Source organism: Dromiciops gliroides, chromosome 6 (genome assembly GCF_019393635.1).
Source record: "Dromiciops gliroides isolate mDroGli1 chromosome 6, mDroGli1.pri, whole genome shotgun sequence".
Classification (NCBI taxonomy): Eukaryota; Metazoa; Chordata; class Mammalia; order Microbiotheria; family Microbiotheriidae; genus Dromiciops; species Dromiciops gliroides.
The window spans coordinates 227,283,618-227,296,932 of record NC_057866.1 but is presented as its reverse complement, the minus strand read 5'-3'; the positions used below and the strand labels follow the sequence as shown (position 1 = coordinate 227,296,932).

Sequence of the window (13,315 nt, the reverse complement as noted above, 5' to 3'; positions counted from 1 at the left end):
AGTATACTTTTAAAGATTACAAATTTTCTCTATCACCAGAGCCCATCTTTTTTCTTTCTTTCTTTGTAATGACAGTCATTCTATATGGCTGCAAATCCACAATGATTTCTGAAGAATCAAAATTGCAGATTACTCCAAAAGATCTGGAAAGACATTACAGGTATAAGTAAGCTGATGCAAATGACCAGCGATGACTCAGAGTAGTGGAAGGAAAGGAAAAAAGGAAGCAAGGGAGGAAAAAAGGGAAGGAGGGAGGGAGAAATCATCAGATGGATGGGGGAGGGCCAGTAAATCCTAACAGTGAAGGACAAATGAACATTCTGTATGTCTGCATGAGAAAGAAATAAACACCCAGTTGTTGTTCTTCTCATTGTTGCTGCTGTTCAGTCATGTCTGACTCTCTGTGACCACATTTTAGGGTTTTCTTGGCAAGGATACTGGAGTAGTGTGCCATTTCTTTCTCCAGCCCATTTGGCAGATGAGGAACTAAGGCAGGGTTAAGTGACTTCCCCTAAAGATACATGGAGATGAATTTTAAAAGGCAAAAATTCCTGCTGTCATATGGCATCAATTCCACTATCTCAGTAAAGCATTTCTTTTTTTCTTTTTTGCCTGGCTTTGTGAAATGTCTAAACCTAGGGCTCCTTATTTTCCATGTCATCTGCTGGTCAATGCATGATCATATAACAACACTTTTCATGCTTCCTTAGAAATTAGAAAATTAAAATCAAATACTGTTTTTCTCTGAGTCAAGCACACCAATCCTGTTAAATTTAATACGTGCTTAAAAAAAAAGAAAAAACATAGCTTATATTGAGATTCAAATGCACCAGCAAGTGACACTGATTTAACCTTAGAGCTTGTAAGAGATGTTGACAATGGCTTAGTGTAAAAAATTTAACAGCAAAATAAAACTCTTTTAAGATGTGTGAGTTTCAGTTACATGAAATAAAAGGTAACAAACAAAAACAAACTCTTTCCCATAGTAGAACCAATGAAAAAGCAAGAGAGAAAGAAGAGTTAAGAAGAGTGTGGGAATTGAATGATATTTAGTGGGGGGGGGGCAAAAAATTCTCAGTATTTAGAGTAACTATTATTCTTTTTTTTTCACTTTTCTTTTTCTGCAGGCAATGAGGGTTAAAATGACTTTCCCAGGGTCACACAGTGTCAAGTGTCTGAGGCTGGATTTGACCTCAGGTCCTCCTGAATCCAGGCCAGTACCCTATCCACTGCACCAAAATGGATGCCAATATTTAGACCATATGAATATAAGTACAATTTTAAAACAGTGATGTGTTAGAGGGTGAGAAACACAACCATTAAATATTGCCTGATGCAACCCTACTGTGAGAATTGGAATGATACCCTGTCCTGGGAGAAATATTGCCGGGAAGCTCAGCCATGAGGAGAAAGGACGTGATTTAGAAACCATGTGACTTTAGCATCCGGAAGTGACCTTTTCTGGGAATTTGAAGGTCAGTTTGGTGCCAGGAAGTGATGTTTGCTCATGGGTCCTGTCAATCAAAGTTACCAGCCAATTAGCTTGTAGCTGTGTTTGTGTGGACGGCCTTTTTTCCTGTTTCACAAGAGGTTCTGGGAGAAGCCACTGAAGTTTGGCCTCTTGGGTTCCTGACCTCAGTATGGTGGGTCGGATGCTGGGGTCTCTTAGAGATAGTTAGATTATTACCTCTTTATCTCCTCACCAACTTATGATGCACTTTAATAAATACTTACAAGTCTAAACTCTTGCTAAAGCTTTTAATTTAAGGTGGCCACTCATTAGATTTTAGACATCATAGCTAGGATTTTAGCTCCTTACACTATGACATCTAGTCAAGCACAGAAAGATGTTAAGAAATATTTTCAAATATTCTTTTCACTTCCCCTCTCAGAGTATACCTTCCTTCCTGGACTGTGGATAAGCCATATTTTAAAGATAGCATGTACATTCCTTTCCTGGCATCAAAAAACAAGGAGATTTTTTTCTTAGCCTCTGTAAGATGTTAAGATAGTTTTATTCTAATTGAAAAGGACTTTATTAAAAACATGCCTTCTTTTGCCAAACAATCTGAAGATTTCTGAAGGAGAGTGCTATAAAAAATCACTTTCTTTCTTTACTGCAAATATTGTGGGTACTATTAACAGACTTCCAAAAGACTGAAGAAGTAATTTTGTCCTGGCAGTAGATGAGAGTAGCTTTACAATTTCACACTGTGACTATTGGAGCCATTATTGTTTAGGACATGGTGTTCCAACGTGAATTATCCTACAACTCATTAGCTTTTACTTTGATCTGAAAAATTATGTTTCAACAGATGACAAGTATTTTTTTTTAAAGTGCATCTCTGGATGCAATGTGAAATTTTAAAATAGAAAACAATTGTTTTTCTATTTGTGCTATTACCAGTGATTTTGTTTTTTGGGTTTTTTTGGGGTTTTTGCAGGGCAATGAGGGTTAAGTGACTTGCCCAGGGTCACAGAGCTAGTTAGTGTCAAGTGTCTGAGGCTGGATTTGAACTCAGGTCTTCCTGAATCCAGGGCGCCACCTAGCTGCCCCTACCAGTGAGTCTATTTAGCTTCTTTGGGTACTTTTTTTAACAGATGTGTAACATTATCTTCTAAACTTTAAAAACATTTTTTTAAAAATTGAGAATTCAGTGGTATTTGTGGAAGATGATGGCAAAGAGTCATCAATCAGCTTTCACTGGTTTGTTGAATGAGCTACTGATATATTTAGTGTTGTGTAATGATGCAATTCCTTAAGCTCTTGATTCACTCCATCAAACTGCAGCATTTGATTCCGGTGAGTATACATAATGCCAAAAAGATTCACAGAAAGTGAATTCTCCAGTTACCTTGGCAACAGGAAGACAGCCCTGAACCACCTGTGCACAAACAGCCCATCTCTATTTTTTTTGCAACACCTACCTTTGTATTTTCCTTTGGTCAGTCATATGGCAACAGAACATGCAAGTAAGGCTACAATCCATTTAATTTGAGACTTTATCTTCCTCTTCACTTTTTTAAAGCTTGCCTTCATAACTTTACTAGTACTCGAGTAAGAAAGTTATAATAACCTTTTAACCTACAAGTTCAGGAGAGAGACCGAAAACAGTCTGATCTGGACTGGTCAAATTTCCTATAATGGGGAAAATTAGAATTCTTATGTCTCACATTATGAAGTTGTATTTTGGGAAAACAGACTTGACAGTCTAAACTAACTGCTCCAATGTGGCTTACAGTAGCTAATTCTATTCACCTCTCAGAGTTGCAATTTGGCACTAAGGAACATAATTACTTTCACAGTATTATTGTTTATACTCTACCTTTTGTCCTGGAGGCCCCAGAGGTCCCTGAAAGGGGAAAACAATTCAATTAGCATAATAATATCACCAATTTAAGCTTAAGTGACCAATTAAAACTGTCCCATTCTATAAACCTTCCTATGCTGGACTGAATCCAGCTGTTGTTTTGTGCATCTAGGAAAAGGAAAACTTTCAGTTTCACAATGGATCTTTTCTTCTCTTTTCTGAAAAAGCATTAAGTATACACAGTAGAATTCTGATTTCTCCCATCTTTTTTCTTAAGTCTTTGCTATTCCATCCCATCTGTTTCTTCAAATACCTGCAAATCTATGGCATCAATCTTACTTAGACAGCTAAAGATTTTCTTGAGTTAAAAGGCAACTGTGGCCCCAGACCAAAACGGCCATATTTTATATTATTTCTACAGTATACCTGTGCAATTTTGGTTGGCATATTTATAAGGAAAAAGATAAAAAAGCCAGAGTATCAACTGATCCTCCCTTCCTTCTTTTAGAAGCTTCTCCCAACCCCCTCTAGCTGCTAGTGCTTTCTATTCTAAGGTTATCTTCCTTCTACTCTATTGAGCCTGCAGAAACCTCTTTATAGCATTTTCTTTTCCATTAAAATGTAGGCTCCTTAAGTGGAGACACTCCTTTTGTTTTTTACTTTCTTTGAATCAGTAGTGCTTAGCTTACTGCCTGGCACACTCTGGAGCAATCTTTTGGTTCCCTTCTATTCTGTTAAGCCATAAAAACCCTGTCCTCAATTCCCATCTTTGGGTATTCCTAGCCTCTGAGCTTTGCAACACCAGGAGCTATAGTTCCTCTGCCCCGATTAAAGACCTTATTTCTCCTATATTAATTGTTTCCTTAATTTCCAGGTTAATGGTCATTGGATAGTGTTCTGGACAATATTATTTAATTAGATAAAGAAAGGGCTGCTTTGAGGCGTGCTGCCAAGTATATTTGTAGGAGGGAATGCAAAACCATATACTATCGTATACATATTTCTCTATGATTTGTTTGTTTTTTTTTTTCCCATGATTTGTAACATGCAACTTTCCCCATTCTACCTTTCCCCAAAATTGTGTTTAGCAAAATGGTAAACACTTTCCCCATCGATGCAACTATAAATCTCATTGGTCTTCAAGTTGAACAGATGCATGTCTTGCTCTTCAGAAGCTATATCAGAAAGTAACATTAAACACAAGTTGATCAACAAAAGAGAACCTAGCTAATGCGAGGTTAGGAACAATCCCATACTTCATGTTTAGGAATATCTAAATCCTTCTACCTATCAACGGACATCCAGAATGGTCCCTCACCTTCCTTCATGACAAACACCTGTCCTGTAGGCTGCTTCTCTATCCCAACTCATCATCATTATTAGTGATTTGGGTGTTCACTCTAAGGAACCTTCTAACACTTAGCCTCTCAGTATTTCAACTTTCTCAACTCCCATGACCTTCATCTTAAACCATGCACAAGTGTGGTTACCTCAGATCTCTCAGATCTCACCATTATACAAAACAGATCCATCTCCAAGATTATAAACTCTGATATTCCCTTCTCTAATCATACTCTGCTGACCTTCCACTCTTCCCACAATCACATTCCTCCGAAACCTATTTTTGCGAAACTGTTTTCAGTCATTTTAAGGCATGTTCCATTTGGGGTTCCATTTGGGGTTTTCTTGGCAAAAATACTGTAATAGTTTACAATTTTCTTGTTGAACTCATTTTACACATTGGAAACCACAGTAACTTCTTATAGCTTGATCTTTCCCTGTTCCCCCATCCATGTTATGGTTTCACTTCTTTTCTTTCATATATTCAACCCTATTGTAGGTCATTTCAATAAAATCTGTCCTCCACCACTGAATCCCTTATCCCTTAATTCTTCTGCTAATTCTACATAGATAATAAACAATCCTGAGGCACTCCCTTCATTTGCTTTTTTATTTCCTTTTTACAAAGTGCTGGTGGAAGAAGTAAAATATATATATGAGGACCACTACAAATGCATGTACTTGAATTTCAAACTGACCCTTCACTGCTGCATGGAAATCCTTTAATGCTTTTAAGTGACATTATATCCCATCCCCAACTACAGCAGCTGTTCCATTCAACCTCTACCTTTTTTTTTTCTTAGAAGATGACCTCCACATCCTTTACAATATTGTTTTGAAGAAGGTGCTTTGTAAACCTTAAAGAGTTATCTGAAATATGAACTGTTATTTATTATTACTTTACTGAATTGAACCTGACCAGATATATTAAACAGAGGTGACACCATTTTAAAGGCATTTGGGGGCTGATTCCAAAGATGTCTCAGAGGTGACAATTCCAAGAGAATAGAGCAAGATCGTGGACAATGGTATGACCCCAAAAAAGTAACTGAGGAGATGCTAGCAACTACTGATGGACAGAACTACTTTTAAAAAATTTCTGATGATTCTCTCTGTATATAGTCATTTAACCTTTGCCTGACTCAGTTTCATTTATAAAATGGGGATAATAACAGCATTTATCTTCCAGGGTTGTTGTGAGGATAAAATGAGATATTTGTATAGAACTTTGAAAACCTTAAAGGGTTATAAAGTGCTAGATATTATTATTATGTAATTCTTAATAATTATATAACTAATCATATAATCATATTATTATATCACTATATAATCAATACAATTATACGTGTAATATAAAAGTTTAGTTAAATTTAGATTTTATTAGTAATTTAATAATAAAATATTTCCATTAATATACAACATGGTAAATATGTAATTAATGTATCATAATTACTAATAATTACATTTTTATATAAGTACTAGTAGATATAATAATGTAATATGACATATTATATAGTTATGAGCTATTGTAGATATATAATGCTTAAAATATAATTATACCATATGATTATATTATTTTGAGGGCATCTTTGATGACAAGGAGAGGATGGACAGTCTGTTTTTGAAGATTATTTTCTTCAGTAGGCCACATTGCCATTGGAGATGACTCCAGTTGACTGAGAGTCATTTTTTTTAAAAAAGATAACATTGTATCTGTTGTTTTCTTAATCAACAAAAAAGCTGCTTCACAAGCATATTTAAAATACAAGACTCATGATGGATTTGCCCACAACCAACTATGCCAGTGCTTTGCTGATTATCAACTTTATGCCCGGCATAAAACAAGCAGACAAATGTTCACTGAAGGTATTTAGGTGTGTCCTGAAGGATGCCCTGTGCAAAGTCTGAGTAAAAGGGGGATTTTTGATCACTGGGGAAGTGCCCCAGATGTTCCTCTTTACACATGGTGTTGGGCTGATCACATCAAGCCCTAGAATAGTATAGGACCTTCTCAAAGAACTTTATACCATACCTTGACAAAATCCACTTATCTTGATTTTCTGTAAAATTGGTGGATACACATTAAGCAATGCACTGATGTAAGACCAACCTAAATTCACTCAAAAAGTCCAACCATGAACACTGAAAAAATGAAGAGAATGAAGGATACATATTTTTTCAAGTCTGGCATTCAGGTTAGTCCCTAGTATAAATGTGATAGATGCTGTAGATGGAAAATGATCCAGGCTCTAAATTAAATAGGAAGAGTGGACTTGCTTTTGGAAAACTGTATATACACTGGGGATAGATACAAAGAAAGGTAAAGTTAGCCCTGACTTCTCAGAGTTCTTATTCTAATGGTTATATCAAAACTGATTCTTTTATAATCCACCATTTTTCTATTATGTTTCCTTTTGTACCTCTATCAATAAAGAGCCAACATCATCCTTATGTGAGATTTTCATGGATTTGATTAACCAGCCTCTCTCTAATCTGAAAAGCAGCTGGTGAGGAGGGGTCAACCAGCATCACTTTCCATTTAAAGATGTCATAAGTTAGAGTCAGGAAGGTAAAAAAAGTTGTTTAAAACCATTCAGAGAGTCAAGGGTGTATCTGAAAAATTTAGCTCCTATTTTTGATCCTATCCATTTATTAGACCATATAAACACATTTTAGTTTTTATTTAGGCTGGTCTTATATCAGTGCATTGCTTAATGTGTATCCACCAATTTTACAGAAAATCAAGATAAGTGGATTTTGTCAAGGTATGGTATGTGGGAATAAAGACTAAATTTGGACATTTGTCATTGTATCTTTTCCTATTTCTTTAAAGGTTTCTAGCAGGTTTCTTTCCTCTAAAAATGTTTTTAGAGAGGAAATCACATATGAAAAATTATATGAATTCAATGTTCAGACAGAGGCTTTATTTATACAACTCAGGAAGTTCAGTTTCCCAGGGTAACCCTAACTTTGAGAATACACTATTCATTAAAACTAGGACTTTCACATTACATGATTATATAGCCCCTAGCAAATCAACATTTTATTTGAAAACAAGAGCATAAATGTAACACACTTCTGTCTAACCAAAGACTAACACATCTGGAATTTTCTATATGACTATGAAAAGAGAGGTTTAGAAAGGCACTGTAGAGATTTAGAGAGGGCTGTACTCTGAAATTCAGGACTGGTGTAAGTTGAAATATCTATCTCCATTAAAGAATATTTTAATAAGTATTTAATGAAAGGAAATTGAGCACCATTGAGAGAATATAAGTATTCAATCTACTCAGAAGGTACCACTACCATTCATCTCAAAATCTAGCAAACAGTGGGAAAGGAAGCTGGATACATCATGAGACCTGAATTTGAATTTAAGTCTTGGTTTCCTTATCTTTAAAATAGTGAAAACAATACTTATTCTTTTTTATCCCATGGAGTTTCTATAATAATATTGCCTTGTCTACACCCTCTGGGATGCATGAAACAGGGCCCTTTCCCCTCTCTTCCCTCCTCTCCCTGAAGAACTCCATGCATATATCAAAGGGCATTAACCCCGCTTCCCCATGAAGCAGGAAGTAAAGACAACTGTCTCAACTCAGGAAGTCAGGAACTCACGAACAAGATTGTGTCTGGGATAGGGTTAAGGCCCTATACCAAAAAAAGAAGGCACAAACTAGAGGTGGGACAGTTTGTAGAAAAGCATCTTGGGGCAGCTAGGTGGCACAGTGGATAGAGCACTAGCCCTGAAGTCAGGAGTACCTGAGTTCAAATCCGGCCTCAGACACTTAACACTTACTAGCTGTGTGACCCTGGGCAAGTCACTTAACCCCAATTGCCTCACTTAAAAAAAAAAAAGAGGGGCAGCTAGATGGCGCAGTGGATAGAGCACCGGCACTGGATTCAGGAATACCTGAGTTCGAATCCGGCCTCAGACATTTAACACTAGCTGTGTGACCCTGGGCAAGTCACTTAACCCCAATTGCCTGACCAAAAAAAAAAAAAAGAAAGAAAGAAAGAAAAAAAAGAAAAGCATGTTAAGAGTTGATCTGACATGACTTTTTAAAAAATAAAATTACAATGTTGTTTGTTGCTTCTCCTATTTTATCTCATTCCTTAAAGAGGATGCTGAGTTCATATATGATGAACTTTAGAATACCTACTGAGAAGATCTCTAAGGCAAATTCTGTATGGGTAGATGGGAAGTTGTTATTCCTCTACAGAGGAAGTATAGCATCATGGATAAATAGGTAGCCTCAGAGGCAGGAAGACCTGGGTTCAAATCTCACTTCTAACTGGCTGTATGATTCCGCACAAATCACTTAACCTCTGATGAGTCTAGGAAACTCTCTAAAACTATAAGGTGAAGAGAGGGTGCCAACTTGAACTAGTAAAGCGAGTTTCTCTACCTAGGAATTCCCTATATCAGTGAAATCATCGGTCCAGTCTTATTTCACTCCAAAGATATAGAAAACATCTATCCATGATTGCGCCCATCCTATAGAATTCTTGTCCACACCTTCTCATATGCCATAAGATGTTCACTCAATGAATGAAGAGAACTTCCTCTTTTTCTCCTAACATGACAAATGGGGTATTTGGTGTAACATACTTTCTGTATGTCTATCTATCTGTTTATTGAGGAAGTTCATAAGGTTATCCTGGTTAAGAATATCACAGAAATCTGAAAAAATATAAATTTGATCCAGAAAGATTGAAACGTGCAGTGGAAATTTATTACCCTTTGGGAAGAATCATTTAAGATGTTTTTAAATAAAATTTCATGTTATAACATGAAATACATGTTATATGCACCAGGAAATTTAAAAAACACATATCCAACCACTATTATAGGCATGTCTGGGGCATAATGCAGGTGCTACATTTTATAACATACAGATTTCACATCCATAAAATCCTTTAAGAGGCAAATTTTAAGCCATATTAAATAGTTTAAGATAAGAGCATATTGAAGTACTTTCATGTTTAAAAGAACAGAACATGATGAAGTAAGAAAGATAGCTAAGGGGCAGCTAGGTGGCACAGTGGGTAAAACACCGGTCCTGGATTCAGGAAGACCTGAGTTTAAATCCGGTCTCAGACACTTGACACTTACTAGCTGTGTGACCCTGGGCAAGTCACTTAACTCTCATTACCTTCCCACCCTCCCCCCAATAGCTAAAATAAGGAATCTGTGAATGGCTGAAAAGATTCTTAAGTAGAAACTTAAACTCAAAGGACCTGTATTCAAATCCTGATTCTGCCCCAATTAGGTTATCTCCAATCAGGTTCATTTCCTCATCTACAAAATGGGGATAATAATAGCTTTACTTCCTACCTCACAGGTTTATTGTGAGAGTCACATGAAAAAAAAATTTTTGGAAGGTACCATATCAACATCAGTACTTATTACACCAAAAAGATCTGTGAACTCTCTTTTCACTGGTATCTGGCAAAAAAGGGAAAAATAAAACAAAAACAAATCATTCCTTATCTGCACCTTCTATTGGTACTTAACAAATCCAAGAATCCCATTAATATTATTGCTCCTAATCTTTTTCTATTGGACTTATTATGGCTTTAATTTATATATTGCTGTAAGCTTTGCAAAACACTTTAGCTTATGGGGAAACTGAGGTTCTGAGAGGTTACATAGTCTTGTTGATGTTGTTAATACTTATTCATGTATGCGTTGTCTCCCTGAATAGAATGTAAACTCCTTTAGAGCACTGATTGCTTTTTCATTTTTTTCTTTCTATTCACTGAACACAGCACAGTGCCCAGCACACAGTCTAGGTACAGTGCTTACTTGTTTAAGTAACTTTTCCATAATTGCAAACAAGCATCTGAGATGGAATATGAACCCAAATCTCTCTGATTTCATTTTCTAGCATCTTTTATTACCCCACGTAGCCTTCACCAGGTTTACTGAATCAAGGCCATACTGTTTCAGTGTGTAGTGATTCTAGAATTAAGATGGTAGGTATGATATAAAAATTCAGAACATGAACCATAGAATTTTGGGGGTGGAAGGGCCCTCAGCATCTCTCTAATTCACTCTGTATCTAATAATACCTTGTACCTGAAAATGACTGAAGAGCTTTTCTGAGAAGGAGCCCACTACCTCCCAAGGCAGCCCAGTCTCCTTTTGGATGGTTCCAATTGATGGGAAGTATTTGCTCTGAAACCTCACTGCCACTTCCACTCTTAGCTCCCAGTTTTGCCTTCTAGGGTCAACCAGAACACGAAAGTTCTTCGGATACTTAGACAGTTACCATTTCCCCTGACCTCATCTTCTTTCCTCTCCGTTCCATATCCCCAGTTTCTTCAACCAACACCATATGACACCATCCTGGTTGCCCTTTTTTGGATGCTGTAACCAGCACCCAGAACCAAACCAAGAATTCTCACTGTGGCCTTCCCAGGGTAGAGGAACAGAAGTAAAAGCAACAAGAATTGCTCTAGCACTTTAAGACTTATAGAGTACATGTCATGTGTCTCTTTATTTGAAACTTACAGCACACCTCTGTGCTCATTTACAGAGGAGAAACTGAGTCTGAGAGGCCACTGAGCTAGTAACTGAGGCAGGATTCAGACTCCAATCCTCCTGACTCTAAGTACATCACTCTTTTCCCTATGCCACCCAATGTCTGGCAGAACAGCCACTTCTCTCATGCTGCACACCATGCCCCATTAAGATTATATTAACTCTTTTGTCCACCATGTCCCACCATTGCCTATATGCATGGTCAATGAAAACTGTGGGGGGGTTTTGACTAGCTGCTATCTGACTATACTCTCCATAAGTTAGACTTCTGAATTTGTTTTCTTGAATCCAATTCTAAGATTAAATTTGTGCAAATACGTTCAGGATTTCATCTTATTAGATTCAGTTTAAGGTTCTATCCTGTTGAGATCTTTTTGGACTTTGACTCTGCCATCTGCTTTAATAAGGTCTTGCTTTTTAAAAAAAAGCAACTTAAAGCAACTAAGTGACTTTACTACAGTGGGTTTTTATTAATATGTACAGGTATTGGAGAACATTCAATAGAGACTCTTTTAAATGGGCCAGTCTATCTTATTTTTGAAATTAACAGAAAATGTTTTTCTTTCTCCCCGTTCTCCCTTTCCATTGGGGAAAAAAACCAGAATCCTTGTAACCAATGAGCTTAGTCAAACAAAAGAATTCCCCATATTGTCCATACCCAAAAGTTTGTGTCTCATTCTACAGATTTGGCTTGTCAGAAAGTGGGTAGCATGCCTCATCATTGGTCATCTGGAATCATAGGCCACACTCTCCAATGTATTGTTGTTCCTCTCTCCTCCTCCCCCTAACCCAACCTCAATTTCTGTAGAGAAGTACTGATTTTCCCTGGGAAAATGTCAAATCAGGATGATTCATCTCTCATCTTTTCTTGAAAGCCTGAGTCTGTAATCTCTTTTAGGGGAAGTCCTTGCAAGCTCAGGAAATTAAAGAAATAATACATTTTTCTCACCAGTTGACAAAAGCAGAACCCAGGACAACAAACTGCATACAGGCTTATTAAGGACAGATCCAGCGATTTCAGATCCTGTCCTCAGAACAGGCCCTAGACCCTAGTATTTACATTACCATGCAGATCCAGGCCTTGGCCATCCCTTCTAAATATTCAATAGATTGTTTCTTGTTTTCTGAATCCAAAGTGGAAATGACTCAGAAGGAAAAAAATTAATAGGCTTCCCCTCATGCCCAGAATTAAATGTATTTCTCTAGTGAATCATTAAAAAAATTATAGTCCTAATAGCCTGCACTCCATACCACAAAATATTTATTTTAAGGAAAGATTAGGTGCCTTTTCAATATTTGCAGAATTCTGAGAAATATTTTTCTAGATTCTTAAAAAAACCAGTATCTTCTCACCAAAAACGAAAATCTTTTAAGTGAGAATGCAATATAAAGTTGTATTTAATGGCCAGAATACATGCTGAAAAAGATCACTGTCCTTTGAATAAAACCTATGTTCTAAGCTAGTTTTTCCACTGAATTGTTGTGACATATTGGGTAAATAATCATTTCATTGGATTTAAAGGTCATAGATTCGTAGATTTAGAGCTAGAAGGGACTTAAACGTCATCTCATCCAATATCCTCATTCTTAAAAAAAACATATTTATTTAAGTTTTTCTCAATTACATGTTGAGATTTTTTTGAGTTCCAAATTCTTCTCCCACCTTCCCTTCCCTCCCCCCTCTCAAGCCAGTAAGCAATTTGATATAGGCTCTACATTACAATATCCTCATTTTATAAATGAAGAAACTGAAGCCCAGAAGAAGAACATCATTTGTTCAAGGTTACACAAGAAGCAAATGACAGTGTATTCAGCATTCTTGCACTGTACTGCCTTAGTTTACAGAAGATATCTCTGGAACAGAAGGCAAGTGACTTGTTAAAGTATACACAGCTAGTAAGTCTCAGAGATTGATGATAGTATCAGATTCAAATCCATGTCTCTTCCAATCATTCTAGGCTCCAGTTTCCTCCTTCATAAAATGAATACGAAGTGACAGAGGACACGATACATTTATGCAGCACTTTAAGGTTTTCAACATGTATTATTACTCAAAGCAGTTCTGTGAGGTAGGGAGTGAAAATAGCATTTGTTTTTACAGAAGAGGAAACTGAGG

At 36.7% G+C, this 13,315-nt stretch overlaps 1 protein-coding gene across 1 annotated transcript in view; it reads right to left on the bottom strand.

The window, feature by feature from the left end:
- COL25A1 (collagen type XXV alpha 1 chain) overlaps positions 1-13,315 on the bottom strand; it is a 604,312-nt gene that overhangs the window by 128,998 nt on the left and 461,999 nt on the right. Inside the window, 1 exon segment of the mRNA XM_043971186.1 lies at positions 3,327-3,353. Coding sequence (XP_043827121.1) covers positions 3,327-3,353 — 27 coding nt within the window.